Genomic DNA, 18,347 nt, shown 5'->3' with positions numbered 1-18,347 from the left:
AAAAAAATTATGTACAAAGATCTGTTTTACTACTTTACAGCCTCATTTACAAAGATGCAGAGTACTCACAGATTCCATAGAATCTAATGGGACTTGCGGAAACTCAGTATCTCTGAAAATCAGGCCATTAATTTTGAAAATGTGCATTAATTACTCTCTAGGCTGTAATAGCTCACTTGATATTACTATAATCTACATTCTTTTGAAAAAGTGTATTTTCCACCTGGTACACTGCGCTTGCTCCTAAAGAGCAGTCATATCTTATCATGTAAAAGCTTCTTTATAACTGATCCAATTATTGACCTGTGGCATTGACCTTAATGAAATGTAATATTTCCAAAGGAATGGTACAATCCATTGTGTTAATCTGGTTGACAGGCATACTCTTGAAGGCCTCATGCTAACAATAGCTATGGAATTTATTGAAATAATTAACTTGATGAAACACAAAACCATGTATTTCCACTAAGCAATAATTAAAGTGGTTTAAATTTCCATTTTCTAAATTGTGACTAGAGTATGCAGCAATGTTTGCAGAACTTACCAAAGCCCACAGTCATTTTCAAAAACATTCAGTGTTGGTAGATTTTCAGATCTCAAAACATTTTTCTTCTAGACTGAGAACTGCCACACCATGATTATGAGTTCCAAATACTTACAGATGAAGGAAAAACTGATACTAGTCAGCTACAGATTGTAACAGTAATTACTGTTAACAAATAGCAAAAGCCTATCAGGTAAGCACTCCCACTTTGAGTAGTTTCAGTTAGGATTCTTTGCACTGAATGTGGTTCCTAGGATAAGTGTTATCTTTTCTATATGTCTATATAAAATCCTTTTTTTAAGTAGTGTCACTCTCATCCGCCACATTCAGTGCAATTTAGTGGTGTTAGATGCTTTCATGTCATGTGGTTATAGCTGGGTAGATTAATAGGAACTTCTATCTGGAAATTTCTTTCCTGTTATTGTTCTCCCTGAGCAGTTGATGGCTAAGTTAATTCTCTTTAGTTTTGTCATGCACTAAAGCACACATTGCCAAGCTATGATAAGCTTTACCCAGGGAAAAAAAAAAAGCCCTTGTGTCCATCAAAGTCTTAAACTTGCATTTTAAACTTTGGCCTGACCTGATGTGCCATTCAAAAAGCTTCAAAAGATTATTTTTTTAAGAAAGGTTCAATATGTCCTGAGGCTATCGGTTTTGAGTTAAACTGGGTGAAGTAGAAATATTTTACTCATCAGCTTTGCAGTCACAGAGTTTGCCTCAGCTAGAACAAAACTGCTGAGGCATTTAGAGAAAATTAACCCCCCATCCTGGCAGCCAGATGTGACTGGTTTCTGATGAATGCACATGAGTGGGCTGAAAAACCAAGAGACTGTGAAATTCCTGTCAGGTCCGTACAGCGCAGAATGGGCTATTGACTGCTTTCTATATTTCCCTCCATCATTCTTCTTGAACGCTGCCATTAATTTCCTCTCCTACTCTGACTTGGAATTTAATTTTTTTTTCCTTTTTTTTTTCCTCTTCCTCCCCCCGCTCCTCCCTTCTTGCCTCTCCCCCTGCCCTGACCCCCCCATTCCTGTTCCCGTTGGCGTGGTCATTGGCGTGGCCGTGGCCGTGGCCGTGGCCGTGGCCATCCCAGCTGCGGGCGCTGCAGAGGCGGCGGTACGGGGTGCTGGCGGCGCAGTGGCGGCAGCACGGCCTCTCCATCCAGGCTGGGCTGGCGAGGATCCAGGCAGCCTCTCAGGAGAACGCTCAGAAAATATTAGCTGTGCAGGTAGGTGATTGCAGGGAAGTCGGAAAGATCATTCTGATCTAGATTGAAAAGCAAATGATGGGTAGTGTGATGAAGCATTAAAACCATATCCCATCAGAGTTTTATAAATTTTTAACCTCTTTAATAAACTGGAATTGCATGAAGGATGAATTCAGTAAGTTAGCACATATACCATACCATGCGTAGTTTGAAAAAAAGGGTGAGATTAGATTTATTTCTCACAAACCTTTGAAAAGATTATTATAAATACATTGGATATAAATATTTGAAACATAGAGCGGCATTAGTATTGCTGCTCCATTGTTTTAGAAGATGTTATTGTGTCCTGTTTTGTGCAAATATTATTTCCGTGGTAAACAATATTGTCATTTTCACTGTATTCGTATTTAATTTCTTTAGCGGGAGACTATTTTTAAGAAATATTACACCTTCCTAACTCAGTTATATGATGACTTTCCCTTGTTTGTAAAAAAGCAACACTGGGGGGTTATGAGATTTAAAAATGTTTTCCAATAATATATGGGTTTTCATTTTATCACTTGTTCCCCATATATATATATTTACTAGTGAAAGTAACTTCTATACAGTACAGTTTGAATGTTCTTGTTCTTTTTGTCTTGTGCTATGGTATCTTATTCATATTTCTGTAAAGCCACTCCTTTCCATCTCTTCCCATAGTTAATGGCCATAACCAGATGGCATTTGTGAAGGGTTTTTAAAAGACTTAAGTGAAAAATTTCTTCAGATTTACTCCTTGCAAAAGAAGTTATGTTGCTGATGCAGCTTTATTGCAGTATATTCTTACAAACCTTGTTTTCTAATTTTTAACAGTCAGGCTTTGTTGTATGATTGCAGAAACAATTTTATTACATTTTAATATCATGTAAATACACTTCACATTTAATATCTGATGCATTAAAGTAAAATCTAACTTGAATAACTTCTAGAATTCCATTAACCTGCATCATGATCTGATTTCAGTGTCTAAGAGGATTTTTATTTTAAAATTCCAAATTTCTATATATGTTTTACTTCTGTTAAAGCTTTAGAAAATACAAGTCATATTAAAATTAGAAAGTCAAGAAAAAATAATTAAGAAAAATTATAATCAGATTTTATATTTTATTAATGATTTGTAATACTTTTATGGCATTTCGGGGGTGTTATATGTACTAAATTTGCACTGAAAACAGGTAAGCCGGGAACTACTCTTTCATTCAAATTTCTCATTTAGCATTTGCAAAACTGGAAAAGCTCCTTTTTGATTTTTGCAGGGGGATAGCTGGGATGATTTCTGTTCTCTCCTGTGTTCAACTGCTCCAATAGTGAGTGAAGAACAGAGGTGATCGATGTGCAGCCTAAAGCTCATGAATAATAGGACTGACATAGAAGCCACAGGTGGCAATTGGTTTCCTCACACAGGAATCTTTACATTAATCTAATGTTACACAGTATTTTAATAGCTGTACTGTGAACCTCATATACAATTGAACTCTTATGTCAATAACTAGTACATGTTATAATGAATGAGTTTTGCAGAAATCCTTCACCTTAGCATAAATTTTTCCATGCATGCTGTTCATGCTGAGAAGCTGTGTCTGTAAATCCTGTCACCCTGAATAACTCAACTAACTAGAGACAGGCCTAAACTAAGCTTTTAGATGTAAGTACTGGCAACATTTGGGGCTGTTTATATCTGAATAGCTCAGACCTACCAAAGACAACTTTCTGTTCAAAGTCTGGACAACATTCTGTTCCCTATCAACTTTTATTATTCATGACACCTTTTCTGATATACTGATCCTTTTCTGGTATTCTAATATTCTTGCTGGTTTTATGCATTTTCACAGATAATAGCTTACTATTAAAATGGTGAACAAGGAAAATATATAAAATTAAAATGGAAACTAGTTCAGCTAAGAGCAATTACCAAGGGTATATTTCCTTCCAGCAACATGATATTTTTATATTTTAGAGGTCCTGGCAGTGATTTATTTATATATGGACCAGTGTCTTTGTTTTATCTGTGTTATTGTCAGATCTATCTATCCTTCTGTCAATTAAGTTCTAATACTGATGACATTCAGCATAGCAGCACACACTTCCAAAATAAAAGCTGGCAGCCATTCCAGTCCCTTCCTTTTCTCTCAGCAAGAAATACCCTGAATTTGTTATTCCTAGAGTCCGGCTCCCATTAAAGTGTGAGGATGAGAACCTGCTGCACTGAGCAGTGTGTGAGTGTGCAGCAAAACGGTGATTCCCGCTGACGAGAGCTTGCGTCCCAGCAGCTACCTTGACGAGAGCAAACAGGAGCAGGTGAATCACAGAGGAAGAGTGAATTAGAAGAGGCAGTAGATACAGTACATTGGCTGCCTAAGTGTTTTCTAATATTTTACAGAAGCCGTGACCTGGGTGAGATCCAAAGAGAGACTTAAAAGTAGATAATGGAGGAGGTTTTGGCCTTTTTGCCAGGTACTTTTTAACTATCAACACTCCCTGGTTATACACAGCAGCAGCGTTCTGGGAGAATTATGATGTGAAAATCAAGAGCTGCCTCAGACTGGAAGACAGATTTGTCCAATGTTTCATCATTACTAGTCTACAATATTCAGCCTATTTTTAAAAGTCTAGGCTTGCCTTCCAATCACTTCCAATGGTGCAGATAGACCATAGTGCCTGTAAAACTTTGTGCTTTAGAAGAAAGAATAGTGCCTATAAAAAGGTAACAATGCCAAAGCTATTAATGAGAAGGATGTTTGCAGTAACAAATATCGATGGAGTTAGTCGTCACCTTTAACAAACACCAGAAAAAGCCAAACCTGAGGAGGGATCTCACTTAATAGCAAAGTGCCTTTGTTAATGATAATTTGAAAAAAATAGATGCTTGCCTAAGAATTTTAAATTAAGAGGAGAGCTTTACAATGATGGCAAGCTCCTTTGGTGTCTGGTCTCTCAAATTCATTTCAGAAAGAACTATTTGGGGTACCATTCCTAATTTTTATCAGCACCAAACTTGGTCCCAATGCTAGAGATTTACTGCTGATCCCTCACCCTGCTAGTTAAGTACCGAGCTGAGCTTGCTCTTAATTCCAGGCATCCCTCCCAGTCACACTGCTAACGCATGCCCTTGGGCTGAGCATGCCCTTGGGCTGAGCCAACTGGCTTTGGTAATTGTGCTAAACTGAATGGGGGTGCTTAGGATACTGTAACGCAGGCAGCGTGTCCCCTGGAGCGCGAGGCTCAAGTACCTGTCCCCTTTGGGGATGCTGCTGCCCCCAGAAGCAGCAGCCTGGCCCCTGGCCCTAATAGACTGCCACATGCCATCACCTTCTTAAATGTCCTAGGGCCAGAATATCTGCTTTGTCACAATTATGTGTAAGGTAGCAAAGACAAAGAGCCCCTCGTTTGCCTCCTTGGCTCTCTGTGCAGCCATAGCACCAGCTGTACACGTTTCTGTCTGCCCAGTCCTACCCAGTAGCAGTGCACTTTACCAGGGAATCATAATCAGAACATGCTGCCTTCTGGATGCACCTCCTTTTGGCTCTCTATTCTGAGAAAGAAGATCAAAAAACATTCTTCAGTATGTAGCAGTAATGCATATATGCTTACTGAACTCTCACCATAGTTATGTGACTGAAGACAATATCCAAATATATTAAAATTATCCAAAACACCAGTATGAGTGTGAACCATGAGGGCAGAATTATGACAGTCAACCCCTAGTTTTCCCATTTTTTGCTAAGAGTCAGTAGTCTGGTTTGTATGTGGTGACATTAATAGATTTTTAAAAAATAAAATGCCATTTTAATTTATATTAAGCTTTCATCTCAATCAAACTTTTAAATATATACTCCCCATTTTTTATCATGATCCTTATAGCCATTTTGCTTTTTCAACGTTTGATATTTGTGTTGGAAATAGGAACGATCAACTGATTACTTAGTGTCCATGTGTTTTGTGAATATACTTCTGGCAGAATAATGAAATTTTAAAATTGAGCATTTCAATTGTGATGTTAAAAAAAAGAGCTAAGAGAATCTTCCATAGTAATAGCAAAGAATAAATATTTTGGCAGTCAAATCAACTGCTAGAGCAGAGATCAATGACTGAAATGATTTATACTTTCAATTTTGGCTCTTCATCTATTTCTTTTTTTTTGTAGAGCAAAGTGCAGGACTGTATCTTGGGCAAGACTATTTCAGCTTATGTTCTACCTTCTTTGTAACCTGTTTCAAGTTTTAAAAATTCCTCTACTGCAGTCTGATTGCAACCAGTGGCAGAATTTGAGAGATTAAAATTGCAGTGCATGAAGTGCACTAGAAATGCATTAGAAGTGCATGAGCACTGCTCTGCTCTTCTTTCCTTCTGGGCCGTTTACATACATGCTTAATGACTCTGAAAAGAGACTTTGTTTTTATCAAGGTACTCAAAGTTCTATGAGCTCCACTGTAGATTGCACTGACTCTTCATGTAAACTTATGTATCTTAATAGTCAAAGGACGACCTATGTGGTAGAAGAGGAACAAAGACTATTGCTGAAGTCAGTTACAACTTTTATTCAAATTAAACCTGCATGGAGATCTCATTGGGGTTTGAAGAAATGTGACAGCAATGTGGGGAAAATGTCACCACTACAGTCATCACAGTCCATATTCTATAGTTTGCTGGAGGATTTCAGTCTTCAAAAGTCCTTCTACAATTACTAAATACATTTTTAATCCAGAAGAAAATAATAAAAGTAATCTCTTTAATTTAGAAAAAAATTATAAAAATATAAAACCTTTTCTCCCAAAAGTGTACAGGCAAAGTATTTGCTATATTAATGACGTCTGTTTTCCCAATAATGTTTTGGAGTTTCAATAACTTGGCTCTTAAGTTCAATTAGCTATCTAATTGAGAAATGATATATGATGGCAGGTGTAGCTTTATTTGGGACAGTGCCTGTGCTTTAATCCTGACAGTCTTCAGTTTGGTCCATTCTTTTAGATGATTTAGAGTTATGCCAGAATTATTTTGGGGGCCAAAGTACTAACAAAAAAGATAGCATCATTGCTACCCTCATTGTAACTTTAAAGCATTTCATATATACTTTTTCTGGTGGTGGCATGACAAAGGTACCTTTCTAATAAATACAAGATTATTGGCTTAAGTTTTAATAAACCTGCACCTTTGATAGCCATTCACACCAGTGCAAAGCAGTATAAAAATCAATCATCAGAATTCAGAGTTTGGAAACTTCTTAGTTGGTAGCAGTCTTACCCGTTTTCATTAGGTGGAAATTGCTAAATAAGGCACAAAGGAATGAAGCATCAACCCACAGACTCTCGCTTTGACTGCAGAATGCTGTGATTATTTACACATTTTCTGCAGTTTTACTCAAGTTACTTGATTATCCTGAAATCCTTAAAAACTTTTTGGCAATGCTGTTTTAGTTTAAAATAGTTCCACTGTACTGGACTATATCTGTTTACGCTAGAAAAGAGTTTTGATCTATTTTGTATTGTCTTTATTTGAGCAATTTTGCAGAGGTCACCAGACGAAAGACTGTTCTTTACTAAGGCTTTGAAACTGCTGAATCTACTGCAGGCATCTTAGTGGATACTTACCAGAGAAATGTTGCACTGTACAAAATCTGTGGTTTTCATGGCACCCTGTTCTACCTCCTTACAGGAAAGAGCCAGTGCAGTTCCACTAAGGCCAGGACCAACTGTAATCCTGCACATTACAAGCAGGGTTTGCCCTTTTGCTTTCTGAGAACCACTCATTCTTAACTTGCTTCTTAGCTGTCAGATGGTAGTCAATTTAAGTACATCTTTTGTTCTTTAACTTATTAACACAGGTGTGTTATGGTGTCCCTCAGGGCTGATGCTCTTCAAAATCTGTAAGCCTTCTCTTTTATTTTTCTCCGTTATAGGTTGAGTTATCACCATTTATGCTGATTACACTCAGTTGTATCTTTTTTGCCTGCTGATTTCACTTTAGCAGTCTTGCTGTTTCTGCCTTGTCTTGGAGACATATGGGGTTGGATGACAGATAACTTTTCTTAAGAAGACATGGCTGCACACCTTTGAATTAGTTCTAAGCTTTTGTATTTAGTCACATTTAGTCATAGTAACCATCTAAAATGTTGAAGTTAAATTTTGCTGGGTTTATTATTCATTTATAAAATATTTATTTTGTACAGTTAAAGGGGAATTGAGACCAGCTATTTTTGCCTCTGCTCTTGGGGGTAATGCTTCTGAGTAGAAAAATTTGTTACTTGGTTAATTGGGTTCTAAAGAAACATGGAAATCATCATCCATTATATAGTTTCTAAAAATATATGGTTTTCCTCTCAAATGCTTACAAATTTTGGATAATAACATCTGGAATTCTGCAAATATGATCTCATGTTTTATTTAAATTCTTAAAGTTATTATTTTTATCTAGATTTTTCTAGATTGAGTTGAAGACCCTGACAAGCATTCACCAAAATCTTTGAATTTACTTGCCATGTAGGTGTAGGTGGCAAATACAGCTGTCATGGAATAGACACACAAAATGTTCATGGCCATTTCTTTTGTTGCTGCATGATGAGAGGGACCTTTCTAGTGAGAGAGTGGAAAGTAATCTCAAAATAAGACAAATTCATAGAAGAAGTTAGAACCTGCTTGATTTCTTTGCCTCATTTTCATGGTCTGTGATTTTGTGTATCACATGGCAAAACTCTGATATCTTTATTCTGACATAATTTCTTTTACCATTTTTGAAGTGAAGTGTACATATAATTTGGCACAACTCAGTTGCACTTAGGTTTTTATGCCACTTATGCCTTAATGCACCAAGCTTCTTATGCTTTGCATAAACTCTTCATTTTTCAAAGCATCATGTCCAAAGGGTAATATAAACATGAACATTTCTTGGCATGCATAGGAACACCTATAGTGACCTTAACAGTCTTCTGTAGATTCACTTGAAAGTTTCACTATGTGAAGTAAATGTGATATGAGTAAAATTGTTCAGAAATGTGGCTGCCACCTAAAAGGTTTAGTGTATAGTAGAACGTTAAAGACAAACAGTTCTGCTAGTTGCCTGTCAATGAAGGAGGCTAGAAGGTGGTCTCTGCAACAAATGCATTAGTCTCATATTTTTAAGATTAACCTGACCAGGATTGTTGTGGTGATTAATTATTTAGTTTGTTTGCAGGTGTATATTTTCAATATATACTTTTTGTGTAGAAATATGTATCAGTATTTTGAGTACTAAAAATTGTGACCTAAGAGAAAATGGAAGGATGACATCTAATCTAGGAAAATTAAATTTCTTTTAACAGAAGAATTTCTAAGAGTTACATTTCTTCAGAATTCAGCACCACTTACCTGAATCCATCCTTGTATTACTAGAATAGCCCTAATTGTCCACTTTCTTATACTTTCTAACATGCACACACAGAAATGTCTTAATAATTTAAAATATCCTACTAGAAATGTATAGATTTTTTTTAACAAAAAATAATGAAACACAAGTTTACGGAATTAGAGGTTTGCTACAGGTAACTTGATATCTGATTTTAACAGATGATGAGATTACTAGACAAACTTCGTTTCTCATTGAGCAAGAATTATTCTCCCATTCAAGAGAAATAGAATCCAGAAATTCAGTCTGTGAATTCATGTTCTTTCCACCTGTAACTCTGATAACTTACATTTGTGGGCCAAACACTCAAAACACCAGTCAAATCTGAGGAACTAGCAAGCTTATTAACTCTGTAGGTCTTAGAAGACAAGAAGAGAGAAACTGCATGACTTCCAGCTTCTTAAAAATTGATCCACTGAGTCATATCGCTGCTACAGCAATCTTTAAACCTCAGATTATTCCCTGTACTCCCTGAAAGAGAGATTCAGAGTTTAAAACTTGATGGAATAAAAATGTGCTGAAACACTGTATCATGAATTGAAAAGTTTTCCAAAAATGTGTTTGGGTGGGTTTTTTTGTCATCCTTGATGTCTTTTCCAGAATCTGAAGGCTACTGGATTTCTATTTCTTGAAGTAGCATAAATTCTACTTTTTACTTAAATAACTAAAATCTGTGTTGAAATATTTACACAAAATAGGCTGAATTAAGTTTATAGAAATAACTGCGATCCTAACATTTTTCTAAATTGAGTAGCTTGTTTTTGTAATCTTAATAATTTTCTTTTAAGATTTTTTTTAAACTTCAAAATTTCCAATAATATAAACCGTTATATTGACACTTACCTTGATCATCAGCAGAATTAGTGCCAATCCACTTATGTGCCACTTTAACTAATGAAGTAAATAACAACTGTAGTAGGCTGTCATCTATCTCATGTTCAGTAATTTATTGCTCAGTCTTTTTATCTAGTCTAAGTCCCTCTGGCTCATAGTCTCTGTTGTTTCCAACGCAGTGTCAGTGCTGCATCTCACCCCAGATGAATGTCAGACCTCTCTCCTGCACCTGACTCATTCCCAGCCATTTCTGCTCTCCCTTCAAGCTCCTTTTCCAGCCTTAGTCTCTGGAACTACCTACTGATTTCCATTTTCCTCTGTTCCCTTGTTGCTTCCTGAAGTCCCAGCCTCTGTCTTTTTTTTCCAACCAACGGTCTCTTTCTTCTACCTCCCAGCATCTGAGACCTGTCTCTACCCTCACTTGGCAGACCACTGACAGTTTTCCATCTCTGTAGCCCAATTTTGTCTCCTCATAAACCTCCAAATCTAACTGTTGCTCCATTTTGTCTCTTGTTCTGTTACATTCAAATCAAGCAATTTCCTCCTCCTCCAGCATCTACTGGGCAAAATGAAAGCACAGGCAGGACACCTCTACTCTAAGGCCCTTAGACCCACCCCAAACCACAGCAGTCCTGAGGCACAACTGCTGGAGAAGCCTTACCTATTGCAAGACTCAAGTTTGTAAAAATGTAGTTTTCAGAGCTACTGAGCTCAAGCTGACATTCACCAAACATGGGCAAACTGTGTTTTCAGAGACTCATGGCTCTGAAATTTTGTTGGTAGTAGCATATGATCCATTTCTGTAATTTTTGAAATTTACCAAAGAAATCCTGCATTTGAGCCCAATGCCTAAATTTTGGATAAATTGGAAAAAAACAAAAAATAAAAAGAATGTATCCTGTAAAAGCAAATGCTTGGCAGCTTTCATATTATGCAATGCTCTCAGCCCTACCTACAGTTCAGGGGAGTCATTCCCATTATAGAAAAATTAGTTGAAGTGGTTTGAACACGAGTTGTTCGAAATCCAGCAATAATTAATCCAAGTTCTTCCTTGCAAAATGTATAGGAATCCTTGATTCTCTTTGCAGAGCATAGTTGTCTTGGTTTGAGTAAGTGTGTAATGAGTATCTGGGACAATATGGGAAAGCACATACACAATCAAAATGTCTCAAAGTATTTTATTATGGTTCTGTAAAAAGTTTGTAGGGTTTTTCTTCCAGAGAAGTGTAACCATTTCTCATCTGTAATGTTATTTTTCTAAATCAGGTTTGTCCTGATTGGAGCAGTAGTACTGAATAGCAGAAAAGCCATCATTTTCTTAAGCAGTACTGGCTAAACAAGAGGAAACATAGTTTGAATGTACATTATGTTTCCACCAGCTGTGTTGATAGATACCTGTACAGCAACAGAGCAGACAACATTCTAAATAGTTCCATTTAATATGAAATGCTGTGTTTCTGAGACTTTTATGCTAAAATAACTATAAATATTTGGGTACTGTGTTGAAGTTTAAGGCCAAATTATGAGGTTTATGGTGATGATTCTGTAGCTCATTAATCTCTCTTTTGAGACCTTGGCCAAATATGACAAACCTCTGAAAGGTTGATCAGTTGGATCACAGGATTCCCTTCATAAGTAAAACCATGTACTTACTCCTTCAAAAAGCCAATGGTAGTTTTAAATGACAAGAGAATACAGCAATGAGCCGACAAGTAAGATGGTTATTCAGTTGTTATGTGTCAAAAAGAAAAGGAAACGACACTTCATAGATTTGCTTTTCCAGCAATTGACAGAAGCCTTCAGTGTGTAATTAAGAAAAGTTAAATAAAGCCCATTTTTAAGAAGGCAAGATTAATGATAGGATATATGAAGTTATACTGTTGCCAAATGAGCAAATGCTTAGCTCTGATTTTATAAGTTAAAACTAAGAAATTAAATTTCTTTATCCAGTACACTGATAATACAGAGAAATGACACTTTAAATTAATGATTCAACCTTACAACATCATTTTGGGCTATCTGAAGTTTAGTAACCTCCTTCTACCCATTTTAAACATATATCAAAACACAGGTTTAATGATAAACTATTTACATGTTGAAAGCTCCTTTTTGGCAGCTCTTCTGTTTTTGTTGTCACCTGAATTAATTATGGTAGTTCAGAACATCTCTAGTAAACATGCTGATATATCATAGATTATAAACTCATCTGCTGAACTCTTAACCATGGTTGCAAAGTAGATTATTTTATTTAAAGACAGCAGTTCAAAAATTTAGACATTTAATTTAATTATCCTCTCCCAGAAGTATAAGAAGAAATCAGAATCCTAGTGTGAATAGCATTATACTTGCATAAGAAAACTTACAGAAGCATTTTTGCCTCAAACTCAATAATTTTAGTTATAATCACTAACTATGTTTTTGTTTTACAGAACCAGTATGATTTGGAAAAAGAATAAAATTGCTTTTAAAGTACAAAAATAATTATGAACCACTTGAAATGTAATGTCTGTATTTTATTTCTCATCAGAATTCATTAGTGTGTAACATCAATAATTTAGCCCATCATTTGCCAACACTGACTTGGCTCAGTAGTTCAATCATGTAACCCTGTAAACTCACTTTCCATTAAAATGAATGTTGCTGACAAAGGATAACTAAAGAGATACTTCATTTATTAGCTAAAGAGATACTTCATTTATCAACATTTTTAAATTAGGAGTTTGGGACCACAGACACTTAGCTGGATAAATTATTCAAAGGAATCTTTGCATTAGGCCTAAAGATGTTTGTAGAATCAAATACAATGTTATCCAGAATTATAACTGCCTTTCATTTGTGTAACATGTAATTCACAGTATACTATTCCAGAAACCAACAGAGCCACCTGCAGAGAATCAAATGACCTACCGGAATGAAATCCTGACTGTCATGTGCAAAATTATAAAATGTGTAATAGTTATCCCGTATTTTGATTGAGTCAATCAAGCATTTCCCACGGAAAACTCCTTACAAGAAAGTTCTTGCAACAGGCACTATAATCTTCCAAAGTTGCATCTGAGGTATTAAATGCTTTACATTATTTTACTATGTGCAGCTTCTTCAAATCCAGTCCTTATCTTCTCCAAATGCATTTGCTTTAAAAACATTCGGGTTTCGGATGGGACATCTCAGCTTGTTGCTTCTTCAGCCTTTTTCCTATTCTTTCTCACCAGAATACTGGCTTCATTTTCTAAACTTCAGTCCTGTTTTTTTTACTAACATGATACACCCTGGACATAAACATTTCTTTTTGAAATAATAGTTACCTGAAGCATGTGAGGACAAAGTTAGGAATAAAATAAAACCCTCTCATATCATGTCTTCTGTCTATGCCTGGGAAGATAGATCTGGAAACCAAATCCTTCCTGAGGACAAATCAGTAAACATCTGTCACAGGATCGACATAACATGGGTGTCATCTGACTGCTTACTCTGGAGGGCTGCTGCTAGCGGTACAGAAGGAACCAATTAAGGACATAAGCAGAAAGCAAACAAAAATGTTACAATACCAGTTTGGTGCAAGCCACCACATTACCATCCAATTTCTCTTACTCTTTTCTATCTAAGTAGAGTGTATATTGTTCCTCTAGAAAGTATTCCTGTCTTTATTCCTTTCTCAAACTTTGTGTTGAAGGTATTCTTAACCTAGAGACAAGAACCACTCCTCCTTCAAGCAATGTTCCAATTAATTCCTGTTACAGTCTCTGTGCTCACAGGCTGTTATAAACACATTCTTATGATACCTCAGGCTGATGAATGAGGGGTCAAATTTAGGTCTTCATTTGCAAGTGTTCTCATAAGAAGTATCTTTTCCAAAATGAATGGGATATTTCTCTGAGCCCAAGCACTGTGGTAACTGAGCATGTATGCAGTGGCAGAGTAGAAATATGTATTTGAGACAAAGGAAAATACACTACTGTTGGCTAATTCAGGGGACTGAGGAGCTTTATACAAGATCTTTTTTGTAAATCTTTTTGGGTTTTGTGAGGGGAGAATGGGGTGGAAAGGATTATGCCTTAAAGAACTACTCAGTTCTCAAGAAAAAGTCAAGAAAATGAGAATAGAAGCAGTTGTATTTTAATAGTGCTGTATTTGTCATTCCTATAATATTCAGCAGTGTACAAGGGTCTGCAATCTGTATCATCACTTGACTCAGCATCAGTTTTGGTGCTCCTACTGGCACTGGAGCAATAAGCCGAGAGTTGAAGACTCAGGAAGAGCAGTTTCTTTCTTACACTTAACTCTCCTCCTAAACTGTGATGGGTCACAGCAGTTTCACTGAGTTGCTTTAGCATGCCAGCTTGTCACAGCTATCATGGAATTTTACTGGAGTATTTTAATTATCTATAATAACTCCAGAAAATACCCTTTTTCATTTGGCACAGATTTTTCAAAGCTATGAGTTTTAGTTTTATTACGATTTCTAAAATAAGAAAATGAAAGAGTACACCAAACAAGGAGATTTTTAATGCTATACTTCACTCCAGTTAACCTTTGGGGACTAAGAAGTCTTGCAAAACATACTTAAAACTTGTCCCATTGAAATCAGTAATGAAGTTAGTCTGGCTTCCTTAGGTACAGCACTATTTTCCTCAAGGTGAAGGCAGAACAATCTGAGTCAATATACATACTCTCACTATGTTTCCTTGTAGTTAAACTTTTATTCTGAGAACTAAAATTACATCTGTGTTTTAAAAAGTGGTTTTGTGGTGATAGTTTTGTTATAATCTTGATGGCCTAAGAACAAGGCAGATTTTATAAGGCAAGGCACAATCTTTTATTAGACTGGAAAAATGACAGACTTTTGAGTACACAGCCCTTCCTGTTAGCATCATTTCTTCTATCTCTGATAACTGTCTGGGAAGATGTTGAGCATTACATTCTCAGTTTCAGTGATTTATTCATTGATCATCTAATTATCATTCGGTTTAAAATGTGTATATACAATTATGCAGCAAAGACTTCCACCTGTATTCTGCTCTTTCTTAGATTTCAATATCTTATTTAACTCACTGTAATAATAATTCTACACATTTTGTAGTGACTCCTTTGACCTATACAGATGTTGAGTCTAACCACTGTTGGTGTTATATTATTACCTTTTTTTTCCATTTATTTCTCATTCTTTTTAATTCCTACTTCTTTCTTCTTAACAGGTAGAGTCTGAAAGATAGGGAAAATTTAGAGGAGATGAGAAAGGAAATGTTTTGACTAGATAAATCAGATTAGTATTTGAGATTAGCAATCTAAAATATCATGATGTTGTCTTCTAAAAGAATTTATAGTTTTTCTTTGTTTTTTCTAACTTTCTCAGTTCCCTATGTCTCAAGGATAAAAAGCCATTTGTTGTCTTTCTTCTGTTGATCATCAAAGAGCTGAGATTTTTCTGTATATAAACCATGAGAATTGTTCATTGTTCTATAGTCACTCAAACAGCATATAATTCTGGAGCTCAATCTGCAGTACCCTGACAGTGTCAGTGTCACCCTGACAGATACAATGCTGCCCAACAGCCACTGAGGTTGAGAAGTCATGCATCATGCACTTTAGTTTTGCCAATATGATTTCTACCTTACCAAGATCAACAGACAGAAAAGTGGCCTCTTTGGGCTGCCATTTGATTTGGAATAATTTAAGAAACCTTTCAAGTAGACCTGTGTCTTTCAATAGCACTTTCTTATTAGGGAGTACTGAAGATTTTTCCTTTTCAAAACTGAAATAATCTTTTATTGGAGCAAATTAGTGTCAGAAATACAAATTATTTTGGAGCCCAGTCAAATTCCTTTGGGAGCAAGAGAAGCCCATGGAGGGTGTGTGGATGCCCTCTGAAGCAGCATTTGCAGACTTATGTTCCTCCTGTATGATGGAGGCATTGGCAGGATTGTATGCTAATGTCCTTGGGGACATGATGGAGAAAAACCTGAGCAAGCTACTCCATGACTTTCCCCCTACCTGCCACACTCTATGGCTTTGAGTAGTACAAGTTGTCTTTCTGGCTGCTCAGTCCTACAGAGAAGCTTTAACATCTATTTCCAGAGACTATGAATGAATTTTCAAAGTTGTTTGTGGATATATAGCTCTTCTAGCTGTTTCTAGGTTAATGCAAAATCTTCCTTGAGTCTCCTTGTGTGCTACAGGATCAACAGGAGAAATATCTGATGCTGTGGAAACTCAGAAGCATGACTCTGAGATTATAGGGAGGTCTTCTGAAATTTAGGAATGCTTGCTGAAACATGGGGAATTCTGACAAAAATTCTCTTTGGTCTGTTCTCATTTGTCTGTTCTGAGATAGGAAAATGTTAGGAAGAACTATTTCATATGTTTATTCTGCCCTTACACTCTTCTCTACATAGGCTCTCATCATGACCATTGCTGGGAACAAAACAATGCGTTAGATGGACCATTGGTTTGACTCCATGTTGCAGTTCATATGTTATGGTGTTATGGACAAATGAGAACTTCAACAGTGAATATTGCTGGCTTCTAAGGCAATATATGCATTTTCCAATCTGACATTCACATTTTATTTATAGCCCTATCATTATTCCTATATTTTTCTGCATACTTTTCTGATTATCTTGTTGATTTACTATATCTTCACGTATTTCAGATATTCTGCATCTGTGTCAAAAGGTGGTTTGCATCTGTTATCCCTTTTTCCCCCCAGGAAGCACATTAAATTATTTATTTTTGAGGAACTCTTTTCTAAGTAACTTTAAAACGTACCATATGAGAGAACAAGTTTGTACAAAACGTGAATCATAACTGAATCTGTACAACACCTAGGAAGAAGCTGATTACGAAGGAGTTAATTTTAAAATACTTCCATGTTATAATACTTATCAAACAATAATATTTTGCACATCCAAACTGAAATGTCTAATGGTAAATCTTACAGTAAATTGAGCTTCAAGTGCTGTTTAGGCAGTTATTCTTTGACTACAGGCATGATGTTTCAAGAAAGGAATTTGCATGGCTAAAGTTCATTCCCTGTTCCATTCTTTCCTCCAGCAAATGAGTCCTTCTAAGCCTCCAGACAGAATTGTTATAAAATAGATTTCATCATAAAATAATCAAGTTATCTCTTTTTAAAGTTTTGCAGTCTGGCTCAGACATATCCACATGTTGTACCTCGTTGTTCCTGCAATAGGTTAGGTAGAACAGCTGACAAATGAAAAGCCAGCAAGGGCTATTAAGGACTCGGGGCCTGATTTTGATAGTGTTCTGTGTTTTAAATCCATTAGTTTCATTGCAGTTACACCTAATTTATATCTGTGAAAACCAAGCAATAAGTTTGCCTTGTATTTTTAGCCTTTATTTGTAATGATTTGAGAGCTACTAGTATGTGATACTGTCAGACTAATGAAGCAAACTGGAGATGAGTGACCATATTTTATGTTATTGTGTATTTAAAACAAATGTTTTCAGTTTCTAAAATTAGATTTTTTTTTTCACTGAAACACTAATAAAGCATATGACTGTCATAAACTTAATTTACTTAGTACATTGTAAAATGCAGCTTTCTTTCTAACAAGCTGAACTTTTTGAAGGAAAAGAGTGGAAATTTTCCCATACCCAGTGCTTCATAAACATGTGATTGAAATGGCAACTAGAATAAAATGAAGCGCTTCCTCAGTAACAACTATGCTGAGAATCAAATTGCTGTCCCACTGAAGACTACAGCCTAATTTGAGAATTCATTTTACATGAATGTAATCCATTGATTTAAATCACTCGTGGAAATGAGATCAGAGATGTAATGTACAGGTAGAGATTGTTTTTGTTATTTCAGGAGTGACAGAATATATCCACAGCTCCCAGTTTTCAGTTAATGGGAACCCAGATACATGCTAAACCTTGGCCCTAGACAGACGTACCAGTATCATTTTGTCAATGAGCCAGCACAGAAAATTTTCCTTTAAGACAATTCAATCTAATCTTAAATGTTTTATTAAATTTATTTTGGAATCAAGTCAGTGTCATTAATAAACTATCACTTGATGATTAGTTTTCCCACTTGTAAACATTAGTTATTAAAAATGACATTCAGCTAAATTTACAAGAAATGTTAATATTACCTTCATTTTATTACTAAAAGACAGTAGATCAGATCCAAATAAAAGGTATTGATACTCCAGACAAAATTGTTCTAGTGGTGGTTGTTTTAGTTATAAAAAATCCTCCCAACTGAATCTTGACCTGCACTCAATTCCAGAGCATCTTTAGAAACCGGAACACCAAGAAAAGTGGCACTGATTCCAGTGCTAGTTTCTTTACTGAGTGTAAATTTCAGCAAAGTCTTGG

General features: G+C 36.0%; 1 protein-coding gene across 1 annotated transcript in view; it reads left to right on the top strand.

Annotated features, from left to right (window-relative positions):
* CCDC178 (coiled-coil domain containing 178) overlaps positions 1–18,347 on the top strand; it is a 177,753-nt gene that overhangs the window by 155,688 nt on the left and 3,718 nt on the right. The window contains 1 exon segment of the mRNA XM_074859055.1: positions 1,641–1,775. Within this exon segment, the coding sequence (XP_074715156.1) occupies positions 1,641–1,775 (135 nt within the window).

Source organism: Strix uralensis, chromosome 1 (assembly GCF_047716275.1).
Source record: "Strix uralensis isolate ZFMK-TIS-50842 chromosome 1, bStrUra1, whole genome shotgun sequence".
In the NCBI taxonomy this organism is placed as follows: domain Eukaryota; kingdom Metazoa; phylum Chordata; class Aves; order Strigiformes; family Strigidae; genus Strix; species Strix uralensis.
The sequence above is the reverse complement of the archived record's forward strand: the minus strand, read 5'-3'. Positions and strand labels throughout refer to the sequence as shown.